General features: G+C 32.2%; 1 protein-coding gene and 1 pseudogene across 1 annotated transcript; both read left to right on the forward strand.

Moving 5' to 3' along the window:
* Window positions 1,421-5,314, forward strand: LOC18599324 (protein HOTHEAD). The gene is made up of 5 exons (XM_007029252.2): window positions 1,421-1,514; window positions 2,268-2,909; window positions 3,925-4,310; window positions 4,556-5,076; window positions 5,189-5,314. The coding sequence occupies exons 1-5, from the start codon at window positions 1,421-1,423 to the stop codon at window positions 5,226-5,228; spliced, it is 1,683 nt and encodes a 560-aa protein (XP_007029314.2). The 3' UTR covers window positions 5,229-5,314.
* On the forward strand, window positions 7,216-9,435 carry LOC18599325 (annotated as a pseudogene).

The following is an 18,110-nucleotide window of genomic DNA, read 5'->3' on the forward strand; positions in this document are numbered from 1 at the left end:
ATCAAACATCAATAAAGTTTTAATCTTTAACACAAACTACAATCCTATAAACATAAGTATATAACCAAATATATAAAAACTTCAAGATTCATTTATGTCCTCCTCAATCTTCATTCTCAAGGAAAACATTTGAATTTTGTTTGGACAATAATGATGTCCTAAGGTTTGAATCATTATCATCTAATATTCATTGTCATAAAAAAAAAATAGATAGTAAGTTTTAATCTTAATTAAAATTATTAATTTGAAAAGTAAAGATTAAAGACATTGAAATATATAAAATAAACAATACCATTGATAACTAAATTATTAATTTTATATAGCTAAATATATAAAATTATTAAATTAACTAAAGTTATTAATTTAATTCTTTTTTCTTTTGGCCCACANTATATATATATATATATATATATATATATATATATATATATGTATGTATTATGCACAAAATCAATTGTGAAAATAATTTTTCCCTTCTTTTATCTAGTATTAATTGTTTAGTTTCTTGTTTTTTTGTGACTATATTTTTTAATTTTGATGAATTTTTTATATTATATTTTCTAAATTCGAAAATTTATATTGAAAAATTAAACTTTTTGTACTTATTTATATTGAACATTTAATTTTTTTTATTTTACTCCAAATAGAATTTTTTTTAACTTAAATCTTCCCTTGCGAAGGAGCACTAAAAGTCGTTTATCTCTTTTTTTTATTCGTTTAAAGCACATAGTAAGAGGTTATTTAAAATTAAAAAAGAAAATCCTTTCTCATCAAGAGAGGTGTTTTGTGGGTTCGGTTCCGACTGAGCTCGAGGCTTCTAGCTGTACCAATTTGAAGCCACATCAGAGTCCCGACCAAAGCCGGCTATATTTACATAATAATATTATCATTAATATAGTAAAACATTATTTTTATATTAATATATTGATATTTAGATTCAAATTGAATGTTGACTTCATTATTTTAAGATGTTTCAAAATAATTTCTATTTTTTTAAAATGTTCAATAATACTATCGCTGAAAATAATAAAAGTAAAATAAAGAGCAAAAATACCTCATTCATTCAATATAGACATTCAATATCCCTGATTCTGACCTAAAAATTTTGTATTCAAAGTTGAACTGGATCGAGTCGGACCTACCAAGTTTGACGGAGAACCCAACCCTCGTCCATACCTCTACACATCAACCATTGGGAATTTTTCTTAAAAAGAAAATGTATTAACATATTGAATGATGACGAAATGGCAGTTGAACATTCAATTTTGTTGAGATTAAGGATAAAAAACCAATAAGGGTAGGCTTATAGCATTTAAATTACTGCAATCGACACCCTATAAGATAGCTTGTTGGTTTTGGAGAACATATCCATTTTTGGTCCAAACAGCTCTTTTATCGAAGCAGAAGTTATAGGAAAAATATGGGTTTCATGTACGCCGGGTCCTCATGGAGCCTTCTTGTACTTGTTTTTGTAGCTGAATTTGCTTTGCATGGCTTCAGCTATGGAGAAAAAGGTACTCAAGTCTTTATTGTTATACTATCCAAAAGTTGCTTCCAAGAAAACTTTTTAAACTTCACGACTTGGATTTAGGTTTATATATAGTATTTATTTTCCGTTTGCAATACATATATGATTTGATGTTATAATCTCTTTTATTTTATAAATCTCATCTTATAATTTGTATTCGAGATTTTCAAATTGAACCCTTCGTTATTTTAATTTGTACAATATTTAATTTTTTATTTGTGATCTCTAAAATTTAAAATTTTTTGTTTACAATTTTTTATAAACGTTTCAAATCCATTAATTTTATCAACTACTCATAAAAATCAATGAAATATGTCACATTCGTGTTATGTAAATATTTACATATAATAAATATCAGTTTAACATGTCAAATGGATTCATCTCTTGTCACTTGAACATTCAAATTTTTGAATTCACTTATTTTGACATGTTAACGTTTATGTGATGTTGATATTATAAATTTTGTCAGACTTTAATAATGACAGTTGGAATGGATGAATTTGAAATTTTTTTAAAAAATCATAGATACAAAATTTAAATTTTAAAAATGAATAACTATAAACTATTACATAAAATTCATGGATATTGGTGCAATTTACTCCATTCTAATAGCAAGTGTCTCTTTGGTGATAGTTTACATGTATTTAGGAGACAGATGCCGGATAAATTTGAAGATTTTTTTTTCCTTTGTGAGAAGAGCAAGGAAAGATACATAATTAACTAAACATCTCATTTGCAGCTCCTAATTACAGCTTTATCCAAGAAGCAACCTCTGCTCCAATAGTCTCATTCTACGATTACATAGTCATTGGTGGAGGAACCGCTGGCTGTCCATTGGCTGCAACCCTGTCTCGAAATGCAAATGTTCTAGTCTTGGAAAGAGGGGGGTCTCCGTATGTCAATACGACCAAGATAAGGAAAGAAAACTTTTTGTCTACTCTTACAGATAGATCTCCCGATTCATTCTCTGAAGCATTCATCTCCGAGGATGGAGTTGCTAACGACCGACCACGCGTGCTTGGTGGCGGAACAGTGATTAACGCAGGCTTTTACTCGCATGCGGAAACATCCTTCTTAAAGCAAAATGGAATGGATGAAGCATTAGCCAACGATTCTTATGAGTGGGTTGAAAGGAAGCTGGTACACAAGCCAGTTGTGTTGCAGTGGCAATCTGCAGTGAGAGATGGGTTGCTTGAAGCTGGGGTTGTGCCATATAATGGGTTTACGTATGATCACATTAATGGGACTAAAATTGGTGGAAGTATTTTGGATGGAAATGGAAATAGACATACTGCAGCTGATTTGCTTGAGTATGCTGATCCAAAGAGGATTAAGGTTTACTTGCATGCGGTTGTGCATAATATCGTCTTTACAACAAAAGGTAATTAATTAATGCATTTTTTCTAGAATCAAATAACCTTGGTATATTATTTACATAAAATTTTAAATTATTTAAAAAAATTTAATTTAATTATTATTATTTTATTATATTCAATCAAATTTTTATATTTTATCTTGAATCAAATAAGTTTTATTTTTTTTATTTTTAATCAAATAAGTCCTATGACTAATAATTGACTTAATCAAAACATTATTTGATATTTTTTAATAACATTGACGTAATATAATAACATGTCATAATATATGATGATATAAAATGATGATATGAATATATGTCATTGTTATCATTACATCAACATAAAATCAACGTCACGTGGGTATAAAAATAAAAAAAAAGTATTTTAACTCATGATAATTAATCAACAATTAGTCATAAATGTTATTTTTTAAACTTAATTGAAGGTAATAAAAGAATAAAGATTTATTTAAAATTTTTAAATAATTTAATTGTTTTGTTAAACATTATGCCAATAACCTTATCTACTTAAAATCATTTTTCTCTTGTGCTGAATTTGTTCCCAGCACTAAGTTTTGGTTTGCGTACAAGCAAACAAAACGGAAACTTTAATTTTTTGCCACTAAAAAATTCGTGCTTTAACCTTTTTCCTCACCTACTTTGATACTCACATTTTGATTAAAATTGAAAATTTTAAATAGAGTAAAGTCAACTATGATAATTTAACTAAGACAAAATTAATGAATATATTTTACAATTGATGGTTACTTGCTGACTGCTATTAAAATGCTTCGTCATCATTGACCACATTAAAATGAAAAGGTTCCGTGGAATGCCAATCAAGCATTCAAGTGATGATCAATAAATGTACTAAATTTAGAATTGTCAAATGCAGCCTTAAGATTCTTAAATTAAGAATTTGTCGTATTCATACGTAGGATGAAGGAATCTACATTGGCAATGCAATTTCAGAATGCATGCTCCAATTAACTTTCTATTTCATTTTCGTCAGACTGACTAAAATATACTGTTATGGCAGTTGGATCGAGACCCAAAGCCCAAGGGGTGATCTTCTACGATGCAAAGGGAGCAAGGCACACGGCTTTCTTGAAAAGTGGGTCCAGAAGTGAGATAATTTCATCAGCAGGTGCAATTGGAAGTCCACAGTTGTTAATGTTGAGTGGGATTGGGCCCGCCCCTCAGTTGGAGGCACTTGGCATTAAGGTGGTGCTGAACCAGACCCTTGTGGGTCAAGGGATGGCAGACAATCCATTAAACGGTCTCATAATTCCTTCTCCTGTGCCCGTTGAGCTCTCACTCCCTGAAATTGTGGGTATCACCGAATTGAGTAATTATCTAGAATCTGCCAGTGGGTTTGATTTTTCTGCCCTTTCTGTTGCTCAAAGTCCTGCCAACTTCAATCAGGTTTTTACCCATTGCTATGTTCTCGGACATTTTGTTTATTTATTTATTCTTTTTACATGTGATTTTGAGTTATATAATTGAAAGTAATTATCTTATTATATAAACTCCATCTTCTCATTCTAGAATTGGAAACATATTGACACGATATTTTATCTTATGAAATTAGTTTTTTGATCATATGGTAAGTTAAATCAACTCAAGTGAGTTTGAGAGATTCTATCTTTTGAGTTGAGTTGTATTTTTAGGTTGAAAAAAGCCCTATGGCATCCCAAGAAGCAATGGATAATTCACCAACAAATCTTGGGTTTATTGTGGAGAAGTTTAATGGTCCAATCTCAGAGGGTTATCTTGAGCTTCAAAGCACAAATGTGAGTGACAACCCTAAAGTCAGGTTTAACTACTTCCAAGCACCAGAGGACTTAAGGAAGTGTGTCCAAGGCGTGAAAACCATCATCAACGTTGTGAATTCCAAATCATACTCGAGATTCCGTTACAGCAACACAACAACACAAGATCTTCTAAACATGATGGCGAGCATGTCGGTGAACCTGAGACCAAGACATCCTAATTCTACAGTTTCCCTGGAGCAATACTGCATAGACACTGTCATGACCTTTTGGCATTATCATGGAGGTTGCCAAGTTGGAAAGGTTGTTGATCGAGATTACAAGGTCTTTGGTGTGGATAGGCTTAGGGTTATAGATGGTTCAACCTTTAATTTTTCCCCTGGAACTAATCCTCAAGCTACACTTATGATGCTTGGAAGGTAATGCTATTATTTACTACCATTTTTTCTATATATTCAGAAGTTTGAATAGATCAATCATTTTTTACATTGATAATAATATGATTTGTTTTTTTATCAATTTTTTATGCAGATATATGGGACGAAGGATTCTACAAAGTAGAGGAAAATGATCTAATCTTGTCTTCACACAAGCATGCATAATAATTTCTTTTGGAGAAAAAGTAACAAAAAAAAAAAAAAAGAACAATATGTTAGGGGAAACATGTATAAACTTTTGCATGCTTGGACTTTGAATTTTTTTTGTGTTTAATAAACGGGAGATGAACAACCAGCAATAAGTCTATGTTGCTCCATGGATTTCATTGCATTATTGTAGAAATTAAACTGCCTCTTATGTTAATCATATTTACATTCAATTATTAAACCATAACTTGGCTCTGAAGTTGTAATCGGAGTTGAAACCATACATCATGCAGGCATTAGCCTACACTGCAAAATTCCAGATATGCAATTTGCCAAGCTATCCTAGAATGCATTGATAAGGTGTTCAATAAAACAAAAAAGAAAAACATTCATTGATTGTTTTACTAATTGAATCCCAGATCATTCAATCATATTCCTTTTAAATTCAAATTGATAATTATAAAGAAAAAATTAATTGAAACTATAATTGTGGAAAATTTATATATTAAATTGAATCTATCCCATATTATCCAGTGTATTTGCTTCATTGATCAATAAGGAAAACTTATATATTAAATTAACTTGGCAGATGATGCGGCTAAAGATGTTGTTGGTAATTGGATTTTTGACTGCTGAGTTGGTTTTTTCCTTTTTACCCATTCACATGTCATAAAATTATTAATTTATATATTTTTTAAAAAATAAAATAACTTAAATTTAATTACTAAACACTATGATTGAACGAGAAAGCTTTAGGGTTTATCAAACCCCTTACATTAACAAAATTCCTAAACCATTCAAGAAGACCAAATTCTGATCGAAGCTATCGTAAATAAAATTTTGATTGTCTAGGGGTTTATATGTTACAAAATAAAAATTTAGGAGTTTATGTTGGACAAAATAAAAGTTCATTACGTTATATTATCCTATATTAATCAAATCATAGAACATACAAAACTTTGACACTAATGCAAATTGTGAACAGATTTCTACGAAATCAGAACAAAAATTTATGCATATGATCAATATATTAACAAAAGAAGTAAAAAATTTTACCAGCTTTTTTCTTCGCTTGCAATTGTTGACTTTTAAGACTAAGCCAGTTTCATGCTCAGCTTGTTATCTCTTACCGGTAATAATTTGCATGTGAAAAACAATTAAAATTTATAGCTGAATTTGCGACCAGCCTTTGATCATGACTTTTAAGCCTTAGGTGCATGAATTTGTAATTTGACTTCTTATTATAATCCCTTTTACACTTGGCTTCAACTAAAGGTAAGTGAATAATAGTTAAACTAATAATTTCACCTTGCAAACTAGTTTGCTGGACATAGACTTTCCTTTTGGTTTAGGTAACAAAGTATAATAATATTATGATGCCAAATTAGTCTTTAATAGGAATAAAATTAATTTGTCAGCAAATTCATTAGGCCACGTGAGAAAATACCACTCCAAAATTTTCCTGATCTGTTTTTATTTTATCATTTGTCATGTGGCATTAAATTGACAACTTAACTTTAACTAATGATAGTTAATTCATCAATAATTGATGAAAAAAAGACTTATTTGATTCAAAATAAAATTATAAAGATTTAATTAAATGTAATAAAAGTATAAGGACTAAATTGGTTATTTTTTCATGATTCAAGAATTTTTTATTATAATACATATTATTTATAATATAAATATAATTGAGCAGAATTCTGACCTAAAAGTTTATATTCAAGGTTGATTAGGCTCCAGTCGAGCCTACCAAAGTTTGACGGATAGCCCAACCCTCTTACATACCTACACACGTCAGCAAAATTATTGATACAATAAATTATGACAAAGTGGAGAAAAACTGTTATACCAAAAAAATAAGGGTAGGCTTTTAGCATTTAAATGCAACCAATACCGTATAAGAGACCACGTAGTTTTTGGATTTTAATAGAATTTAAAGAGCTTTTCGAAGTAGTAAGTTATAGAAAAAATATGGGTTTGAAGTACGCCTGGTCCTCATGGAGGTTTCTTCTACTTGTTTTTATAGCTGAATTTGCTTTTCATGGCTTCACTTATGGAGAGAAAGGTAGTCTAGTCTTTATTTTGTGGGAGGTATTTTAGTACTTACAATGTTACATCAATCTGGCTATCCAACAGTTGCTTTCAAGCAGACTTTTGTAAGCTATATATGTAATATTTTCAAGGAATCTCATTTTCAAGACTTCGATTTAGGTTTATATATAATATTTATTGTCCTTTTGCATGCATATATGATTTGATGTTATAACCAATAATCTCTTTTATTTTATAAATCTCATCTTATAATTTGAAATATATCAATTATTCATGATTTTAATTTTTTTATTTATAATTTTTCATAAATGTATCAAATCCATCAATTTTCATCAACTACTATTAAAAATTAATAAAATATGTCACCTTAGTGTCACTGTTACCTAGATGTTCATATAGTATAAAATGTCAATCCTAAATGTCAAATGGATCTACTTTTTATCATATGAACATTTAAGGTTTTGAATTCATTTATTTTTAACATGTAGATGTTGATGTGATGTCAACGTGATAAATTTTATCAACAATTAAAATGGATGAATTTGAAATATTTTTTATAAGTTATAGATACAAAATTTAAAATTTAAAAGTTAATTGAAATAAAATGTTACATAAAGTTTATGGATATATCTGTAATTTACTCTATTATAACATTCAAGTGTTTTTTTGATGATAAATTCAGAGGCCAGCGGTCGGATAAATTTGAAAAAAATTTTTTTTTTTTTTCCTTGTGCCGAAGAGCAATGAAAGATATGTAATTAACTCAAGATATCATTTGCAGCTCTTAATTATAGCTTTATCCAAGAAGCAACCTCTGCTCCACAAGTCTCATTGTACGACTACATAATCATTGGTGGAGGAACTGCTGGCTGTCCATTGGCTGCAACTCTGTCTCGAAATGCAACCGTTCTAGTCTTGGGAAGATGGGGGTCTCCATTTGTCAACACGACGAAGATAAGGATAGAGAACGCTTTGTCTACCCTTACAGATACCTCTCCCGATTCATTCTCTGAAGCATTCATCTCTGAGGATGGAGTCGCTAACATCCGAGCACGCGTGCTTGGCGGTGGAACAGTGATTAACGCAGGGTTTTACTCTCGTGCGGAAACATTCTTCCTGATGCAAAAAGGATTGAATGAATGAAGCATTAGCAAATGATTCATACGAGTGGGTTGAAAGGAAGTTGGTATCCAAGCCAGTCGTGTTGCAGTGGCAATCTGCAGTGAGAGATGGGTTGCTTGAAGCTGGGGTTTTGCCATAAAATGGGTTTACGTATGATCATATTATTGGGACTAAAATTGGTGGAAGTATTTTTGATGAAAACGGAAATAGACATACCGCAGCTGATTTGCTTGAGTATGCTGATCCAAATACGTTTACTTGCATGCTGTTGTGCAGAAGATCACGTTTACAACAAAAGGTAATTAATTAATGCATTTATTTTCCTAAAAATCAAATGACTCTTAAGTTTTGGGTTTTAGGTAACCTCATCAATTATTACTCTTTTTACGTAAAGCATTCAATAAATTTACTATTATGGCAGTTGGATTGAGGCCAAAAGCTCAGGGGGTGATCTTCTACGATGCACAAGGAGTCAAGCACACGGCATTCTTGAAAAATGAATCCATGAGTGAGATAATTTCATCAGCAGGTGCAATTGGGAGTCCACAATTGTTATTGTTGAGTGGTATTGGGCCCGCCCCTCAGTTGGAGGCGCTTGGTATCAAGGTGGTGCTAAATCACGCCATTGTGGGTCAAGGGATGGCTGACAATCCATTAAACGGTCTTATGATTCCTTCTCCTGTGCCTGTACAGCTCTCACTCGTGATAAGTGTAGGCATCACCAAATTGGGTAATTATATAGAATTTGGCAGTGGATTTGACAACCCTGAGGTTAGGTTTAACTACTACCAGGCACCTGAGGACTTAAGAAAGTGTGTTCCAGGCATGAAAACCGTCATCAAAGTTGTGAATTCCAAATCATACTCGAGATTTCGTGACAACAACACAACAACACAAGATCTTCTAAACATGATGGCTAGCATGCCCTTGACCCTGAGACCAAAACATCCTAATTCTACAGCTTCCCTGGAACAATACTGCATAGACACTGTCATGACCATTTGGCATTATCATTGAGGCTGAAAAGTTGGAAAGGTTGTTGATCGAGATTACAAGGTCCTTGGTGTGGATAGGCTCAGGGTTATAGATGGTTCTACCTTCAATTTCTCCCCTGGGACTAATCCTCAAGCTACACTTATGATGCTCGGAAGGTAATAATATTATTTACTACTCTTATTTTATATATTTTTTAGTTTGAATAGATCAATCATTTCGTATATTGATAATAATATGATTTGTTTTCTATCAATTTTTGTTGCAGATAGATGGGACAAAGGATTTTAGAAAATAGAGGAAAATGATCAAATCTAGTTTTGCACAAGCATGCATAATAATTTCATTTTGGGGAAAAGGAAATGGGAAACAGGAAAATATTTAAGAGAAAACATATGTAAACTTTTGCATGCTTGGAGCTCGATTTTTTTTATGTATTTAATAAAATATATATCTAATAATCACGTGCTTTACATTTGACGGTTTGATGTGGAGAAGCATGCGGGTGGCACGTGACGAAATAAAGCTTGTTAATTGGCTATTAAACTTTAGAACTAGCTGAAAAGTTAGTTGCTTTCTCTTTTTCTTTTCCACTTTTGTAATATTTTTACTTATGGAATGAATACAGTACTAAATTTCACAATGATTCTCTCTCTTTCACTCAATTATTTCTCTCAATTTTATATGGTATTAGAGTTTCTCGTACAGTTCATCTTTAAGAATTTGTTAATGTTGTTCATTATCTGAACTTTAATTTTTTTTTGAGATCGTTTCAATAGTTTTATTAATTTCTTGTGCATCTTGATTTGATTCGTTATTCTTACTGAAACTTGCAAAACAATTAATAGTTAATTCTTCTAGTTTAAGATCTTCAGTCACCATACGATTTGCATCACATTAATCATCTTAGATCAATAGTTGATTAATCTAAAAATAACCACGAGTAACTATATTGCATGGAATAGATCCTTTATGCTAGCTTTATCCATAAGAAACAAGATAGATTTTTTTATGGAACAATCCCAAAACCAAATACATTGCGCTGCATCATTTCTTTATTCTTCATTTCTTTATTCTATCTCACCACCACTGCCTCAACAGTTTTATATGTGGACTTTGCCACTAAAATCTAAGATACGTTGTAATTGAATTTTTCTCTACATGATGATACACATGTTTATAATCTTCAATTCACTTTATGTAATTGTCTCTTTTCTACTCGATTATTTCTCTCAATTTTGCAACCATTAAGAGCTTTATGTCCCTCCATGCAATTCATTGCATTATTGTGGAAATTAAATTGCCTCTTATCTTAATAATATTTACATTCAATTATTAGACCATACCTTTATTCTGAAGTTATAGTCAGAGTTGAAATTGAGCATCATGCAAGCATTAGCCTGCCACACTGCAACATTCTAGATATGCAATTTGCCAAGCTATCCTAGAATGCATTGATAAGGGTGTTCAAAAAAATAAAGAGAAAAACTTTTATTGATTGTTTTACTATTTTTTTTTGAAATGTAGATACTTCATTCGTTGATTATTTTAGTAATTGAATCTCAGATTATCTTATCATATTCATGTTAAATGCAAATTGATAATTATAAAGAAGAAAAAAAATTACCCCCTCTATCCAAATCCTTTTATTAAATTTTCCTTTTTAGGATGTCCAAAAATAAAATTCTCTTAATTTCCTATTTTAAATATCTAATATTATTACTTTGTCTATATTATAAATTTATTTTTATGTATATTTTTTAATTTTTTCATAAAGAATTGAACATTAGAATTATGAAAAAAATTTAAGATTTTAATATAAAATATGTTCAAATTGAAACTTTTGTCAATCTATATGGAAATGAAGTGCGTAAAAATTTTTAAATATGAGAGGAACTAAATTTAGTGCTCAATATAGTAGAATAAATAAAAATTTATCGCCCTTGTAAATAGAATTGCAAAAAAAAAAGAAGGATTATTTTAACTAGATTTCTACTTCCATAATTAATATCTCCACAAAGAAAAAAAATGAAAAGATTGTTTTTTGTATTCTTATCTTGTATGTTCTTTTATTGCACTTTATAGAAAAGGAACCTAAACATAAAAACGAGAAATGAAAAATGAATAATAAAAACCGACAGCTTACGCAGCTTGTTCTTAGGGATCCTTGGGAAATCATGGATTAGTGCTCATTGTTATATCCCACGTTCCATGTCAGAAGAGTGAGGGGACTGTAGTAAGAATATGTCTCTTGGTTTGGCTCGAATATGTAATGCTCAGGGATGAAATGGTCGACCATTGGGTGCATTCCAGCCCCAGCAAATGTTGAAAGTATCAAATACGCGAAAGGTTTCCAGCCCCAAAAGTTAACTAAGGTTTCATAAAGAGCAATCTGAATAAATATGTTGATGAACTTCTAATAACCAAGGGGTTTTGGTTTGAGAAATAGAGGGTGGAGCTCATAGAAGAAGAGTTGGAAGATGACCCATATGGCTTTTGTTACAACATCAGTCATAAGATGTGTCTATGCCATTTACCCCTTGGAAACAATGATGCTCAAGGTGATAGTTTTGGAAAGTCACAGAGTTGGGCACACTAATAAGGAGGTTAGCAAAAATCCTAAGCTCATGGATGGTAAGAAGAGGTTATGGTTGGGGAAAGAGCCAAAAAAGTATAGACAGTTGCCAATATCTTTAGCCATCCAGCATCATGTAGGGAAATAGCTGTCCATAGCTAAAGCAAAACAACCACACTAATCTTAAGAAAAGCCAAAGGATCAGGGCCAAAGAGCTCTTCAATTTAAGGGTACTAAAAGAAATCTGACATCTCCTTGAAGCATGAGGCTTATTTGTATATGACCAGAAAAAGTTATTTGCCATTACTACTTCTTCTTTCTCTTCCTCTCTCCTTTTCCCTCTCCCCATCTCTTTCTTTACAAACCATTTATCAGTTTCTTTTCTTTTTCTCTTTTTCTTCTCATTCTATCTTTTCTCCAAACAAGATTTTTTTTTCTTAATTTTTAGGTTAATTCTTATGATTTGATTATTGAATCTGATTCTATGAATGTTGTTAAATGGATGAATTTTCGTAACGAAGCTTCGGGGTGTTTGAGGCAAATTATTCTTCAGATCGAGTCCTTAAAACCTTAAGTTGGTGTTTAATCGATTGTTCATATTCCTCGATCAGGAAATTCCTTTACTGACTCTCTTGCTAAAGAAAGAGTGAGACAGAATCATCCCTTCATTCTTCTCTCTTAATCTTTGGGTTCTGCTCCGTGATGTTTCTTTTTTTTCTATCCCTTCTGCTACCATTGAAGCTGATATAGTTGACAAAACAAAACAGATGATAAAGAAACATTAAGAGAAGATAACTCTGTTCGCATCGATCATCATTAACTGAAGAGAGATTCAAGTATTTATATACAATATGCATGGCTAACTCTTATACAAAACATCCAAGTGTTTAACAAAAGATTAAAGTTAACATGGAAGGTTTACACATTTATAAACATCAAGAGCAGCCTGGGTTCCAATTTATTAACCCAGTACAATGAAGCAAAATGGACACATGCCCAATAGTTAGTTAAAAAACAACAAACAAGAAGCAAGACTCAAACTAGTTTTATCTCAACACTCATCCTAAACACTTGCTTGGTTAACATTCAGTTTGTGTCTTAGTTCTTTAAACCTGGGCAAAGGTAATGGTTTAGTCAAAATGACTGCAAGTTGATCCTTGAAGCTGCAATGTTGAATGGATATCTCTTGATTTTTCTTAGCTTCTCTCAAGGCATGATATTTAACCTTGATATGTTTTGTCCTGCTATGAAAAATAGGATTCTTCACCATAGCAATAACAGACTTATTATCCACGTACAGTTTAGCTAAAAGCACATGAAGAAAACCAAGATCTACTAAGATTTTTCTCACCCAGATGGCTTGATTTGCAGCTGTAGTTGTTGCTATATACTTTGCTTTTGCAGACGATTGAGCAGTTGCCTTTTGCTTCTTTGAGTTCCAGCAGAAAGCACTATTTTCAAGAAAAAACACATATCCTGAAGTGCTCTTGCAATCATCAATACATCTTGCCCAATCACTATCAGAGAAGCCAACTAAATCAACTAATTTTGCATCAAAAAAGTAAAGTGAAGACTTAAATTAAAAGTCCCTCTCAAATATTTAGTGGCTGAAAAATGTTCAATTGTCAGAACTTGCATAAATATCGACAGATAGTTCACAACAAACATTAAATCAGGCCTTGAAGCACAGATATAAAGCAATAATCCTATCAAACTTCTAAATGATGAAGGATTTTCAAGTTTGGATCCCTTATCAATTGACAGCTTCTCATGAGTAATAAGAAGAGTTCTTACAGTTTTGCAATCACGCATATTAAACTTGTTTAGAACTTCAATAATGTAATTTGATTGAAGTACATGGATCCCTGTATTATCTTGAAGAATCTGTAATCTCAAAAAATAGCTTATTTGTCTAAGATTAGTCATTTTGAATTTGTTTTGCATTTCAGACTTGAACTTTGTAATTCTTTCTACATCTCCTCTTGTAAGTAACATGACATCTACATATAATGAGATGATCAATGGATTTTGGTCACTTGTTTTCTATACATACAAGGTTGCTTCAATACAGCTTTTCTAAAATCCTTGACTCTTTAAGTATTCCTTAATCTCGCAATACCAGGCATGTGGTGCTTGCTTCAATCCATAAAGAGGTTTATGAAGCCTATATACCTTATCTTTGTTAGAATTAGATTCAAGACCATAAGGCTGCTCAACAAAAACTTCCTTTTACAAATCACCATTCGAAAAAGCAGATTTGATGTCTAAGTGAAATATTTGCCACTTAAACATAGTTGACAATGTTATCAGTAATCGAATGGTATCCATTCTAGCAACTGATGCAAATATCTCATGGTAGTCCATATCAAGCAACTGAGTAAAGCCTTTAACTACAAGTTTGGCTTTATACTTGGTTAATGAACGATCATAATTGAACTTCTTCCTGAACACCCACTTTACTCCAAGAACATGATGATGTTTAGGCCTAATAACTAAACTCCATGTCTTGTTGAGATTTATTACATTAAGCTCTTCTTTCATGGCTTCAATCCATTTAGAAGATTTGAATGCCTCTTTAGGTGTTGCAGGTTCAAACAAAGCCATATTGCAACTTTTATAAATATCTTGCAATAATCAAGTGCCTCTCACATGAGGCTTATCCACTATTTGTTCATTGTTAAGCACCTTTTCGCTGTTGGTAGGATGGAAATCAACATCCCCATTTTGAATCCTAGTATACTGCACTTGATTAAACTTCATATTCCAGTAGGTTCTTTCATTAAATGACACATGTATACTAATAGAAGCTTCGTTTGAATCAATTTGATGAACTTTATAAGCCTTGGACTGTTGATTTTAACCAATGAAGATTCCTATGTTTGCCTTAGGCTGCAGCTTATCTCTAAGTTCTTCAAGCATATGTTGATAGCAAAGAGACCCAAAAATCTTTAAATAATCAACAGAGGGCTTGATATTATGCCAAGCCTCATAAGGAGTTTTGTTGTTGACAGCTTGAGTTATCAAAATGTTTTGCAGTTATACTATAGTGCTAGCTACTTCAATCCAACAAGTCTTTAGAAGCATTTTTTCAAAAAAAAAAAGCACTTAGGCATCTCAACAATGGTTCGGTTCTTTCTCTCACTCATAGCATTATGTCTAGGACAGTATGAAGCAGTTAATTGATGAAAAATACCTTCCTTTTCTAGATAACTTGTGAACTCTAAAGAAGTATATTCTCCTTCATTATTTGTCCTTAAAGTCTTGATCTTGCAACCAGATTCATTCTTAACTCTAGTTTTATATTTTTGAAACACAGAAAATACCTCTAACCTGTGCTTCACGAAATAGATCCAAGTTATTCTAGACATGTCATCAATAAAAATAACAAAATATCTACTTCCATTTAGAGAAGGTTCACTCATAGGTCTAGCAACATTATAGTGAACTAAACCTAATCTGTTAACTGCTTTATTTAGGCTCGAATTGGGAAAAGGTTTTTTGGTCAGTTACCAAGCTAACATGCGCTGCACACAGAACCATGTTCATGCAATTTTGGAAGGTTCATCAATAAACTAGAGGCACTAGCTTGTAATAGTGACATATAATTGCAATGGCCAAGCTTTTTGTGCCACAAAAATGTTTGTTCTAATGAAGACTCTATTACAGAAAAGCAAACATTACCCCATTTTATAGGAAAACACTTCTTAACCATAGAAATTGACATCAAATATTCACCTGAAGGCTTATAAATTGTGCACGCATGATTTTTAAATAACAACACATAATGCTCATCAACCAGTTGACCCACACTCAAGAGATTTTGAGTTATTTTAGGAACTAAAAGCACATTTAGTACATACTTGGTGCCTAAAATAGTTTGAATTGCAACTGTGCCATTCCCTGTAGCTTGCAGTATATAACTATTTCCTATTTTTACTAAAGAACAATGATTAGTGTCAATTTCAAAAAATAACTCAACCTTTGAAGTCATGTGATTTGAACATGCACTATCAAGAAGCCACTGATTTTCATCTGTTGAACTAGAATTTATGGTAGCCATAAACAAGACTTTTTTGCAACTTCAGCCTTCTCAACTTATGTTGTAACCTGTGGTTTTTTGTCTACTACATCAGCTCTATTCTTGCAAACTCTTTTTACATGTCCCAGCTCCTTGCATGCATTACATTTGACCCTAAGTCTAAACTAGCAATAAGATTTAGCACGACTCCTCTTCTTATAGAAAATACAAACTGGAAGCTTTCTTTTTCTATTATGAAATCTTCTATTTGGAGTACCAACTTTATCTTTTTCTTTGACATTATTTGGATTCTTTTTAAATGAAGAATCTGCATGAGCTTTGCCTTTTATACGAGCAAATAAATCATGATCAACCCTTTCATCTCTCCTTGCTACTTTTCTCTGTTCATTAGCTTTCAAGGCATTCACTAAATATGAAATTGTGAGTTTTGAGATGTCCTTTACCTGCTCCAGAGAAGTAACTGTAGCATCAAACCTCTTTGGTAAGCTCATCATAATCTTCTCCACCACTTTACATGTGTAAGAGAATCTCCCATAAGTTTGATTCTATTCACCAGCTTGATCACACCTTCAACAAATTCACCCACTGTTTGACTTTCCTTCATTCTCAGAAGTTCATATTTTCTTCTGAGATTTTGCAAACGTATCTATTTACTTCTTGCAGACCCCAAAAACTCCTATTCAAGCTTACTCTAAGCCTGTTTTGCATCTCACACCCCATAATTCTGCTGAAGATTGACTCAGACACAGCTGAATGTATGAAGGACAGAGCTTTATATCTTTTTGTAATGTCCTTTTCATATTGCTTCACTTGAGCCTGTGTAGCATTCTGTTTTAGTACTGATAATTCAGTCTCATTTTCAACATCATTCCAAAGATTAACACCTTTCAGAAATGCTTTCATTTTGACAGCCCAAATAGGGTAGTTCAAACCATCAAATGTAGGTGGTGATTGCTGTGTAACAGTTAAAGTTGAAGTTGACATCATTTGAACAGTTTTGGTAGGTGAAAAAAAAAAAAAGATTTTAGGATTGTGTTTTAGTGTTTTTGTGGCTCAAAGATCAGTTAATACTCTGATACCGTGATATAGTTGATATAACAAAACAGATGATAAAGAAACATTACTAGAAGATAACTTTGTTAACATCGATCGAGATACAAGCATTTATATACAAAATGCATGACTAACACTTGCACAAAACAACCAAGTGTTAACAAAGGATTAACGTTAACATGAAAAGCTTACACGTTTATAAACATCAAGAGCAGCATAGGTTCTGGTTTATTAAACCAGTACAACGAAGCAAAGTGGATACATGTCCAATACTTAGTTAAAAAACAAGGTACAAGAAACATGACTCAAGCTAGTTTTATTTCAACAGAAGCGTCCTGGTTTTCTGTTTCCTGCTTCTTCCTCTGAGGTTGCTGTGCTCGAATTGTTCCTGTTCTGTTTGTGCCTTTGTTTCTTTCGTTGTTCTGAGGTTGCTTTTTTGTTGCCCTTTAATGATTTGCCTCCGTGGTCCATGTCTTCTACTTTGTTTTTTTTTTGCTTTGGGGTTTTCCATTTTTTCCTACTGGATGCCTTTGGTTGCTAGTTGTTGTTTTCTTGCTTTTAGGCTCATTTGATTTTGATTTGCTTTGCTGCCCTTCTACTTTTCTGCCTTATTTGTCTCTCAAGCGGGCTGTATTACTAATTTCAGATGGCCTTGTATTGACATCATCTGTATCACTATCTTTTGTTATAGTAAGAGGGCAACAAGTTTGTTGATCGCCTTGCAAAAGCTGGTGTTGTTAGATCGAATGAGCTCCGTTAGGTTTTTAATCCCCTTCCTGTTGATGCTTCTTCTACTGGTTGATGTCTTTTTGGGAGTTTTACGTGGCTGGCTTCCTTTGTTTTTGATTTTTCTCTTTTGTTGTTTCGGTTCTGTTGCTTTTTCTTTTGCTGTTTTCTTTCTCTGGTGTTGGGCTACGTGTTTTGTTCTTTCTGATTCCTCATTGGACCTGCTCTGTTTTGCGGTGTAGCTTCGCAGCTGCTTTCTTTAGTATGCCTTTGCTATTCAATATATATATATATATATAAATTAGC

This window comes from Theobroma cacao, chromosome 5 (assembly GCF_000208745.1).
Source record: "Theobroma cacao cultivar B97-61/B2 chromosome 5, Criollo_cocoa_genome_V2, whole genome shotgun sequence".
Classification (NCBI taxonomy): Eukaryota; Viridiplantae; Streptophyta; class Magnoliopsida; order Malvales; family Malvaceae; genus Theobroma; species Theobroma cacao.

Coding starts and splice junctions, on each gene's coding strand:
- LOC18599324 (XM_007029252.2), top strand. CDS start 1,421: ATGGGTTTCATGTACGCCGGGTCCTCATGGAGCCTTCTTGTACTTGTT. Junction 2,910..3,924: donor TATCGTCTTTACAACAAAAG/GTAATTAATTAA, acceptor CTGTTATGGCAG/TTGGATCGAGACCCAAAGCC. Junction 5,077..5,188: donor ACACTTATGATGCTTGGAAG/GTAATGCTATTA, acceptor TTTTTTATGCAG/ATATATGGGACGAAGGATTC.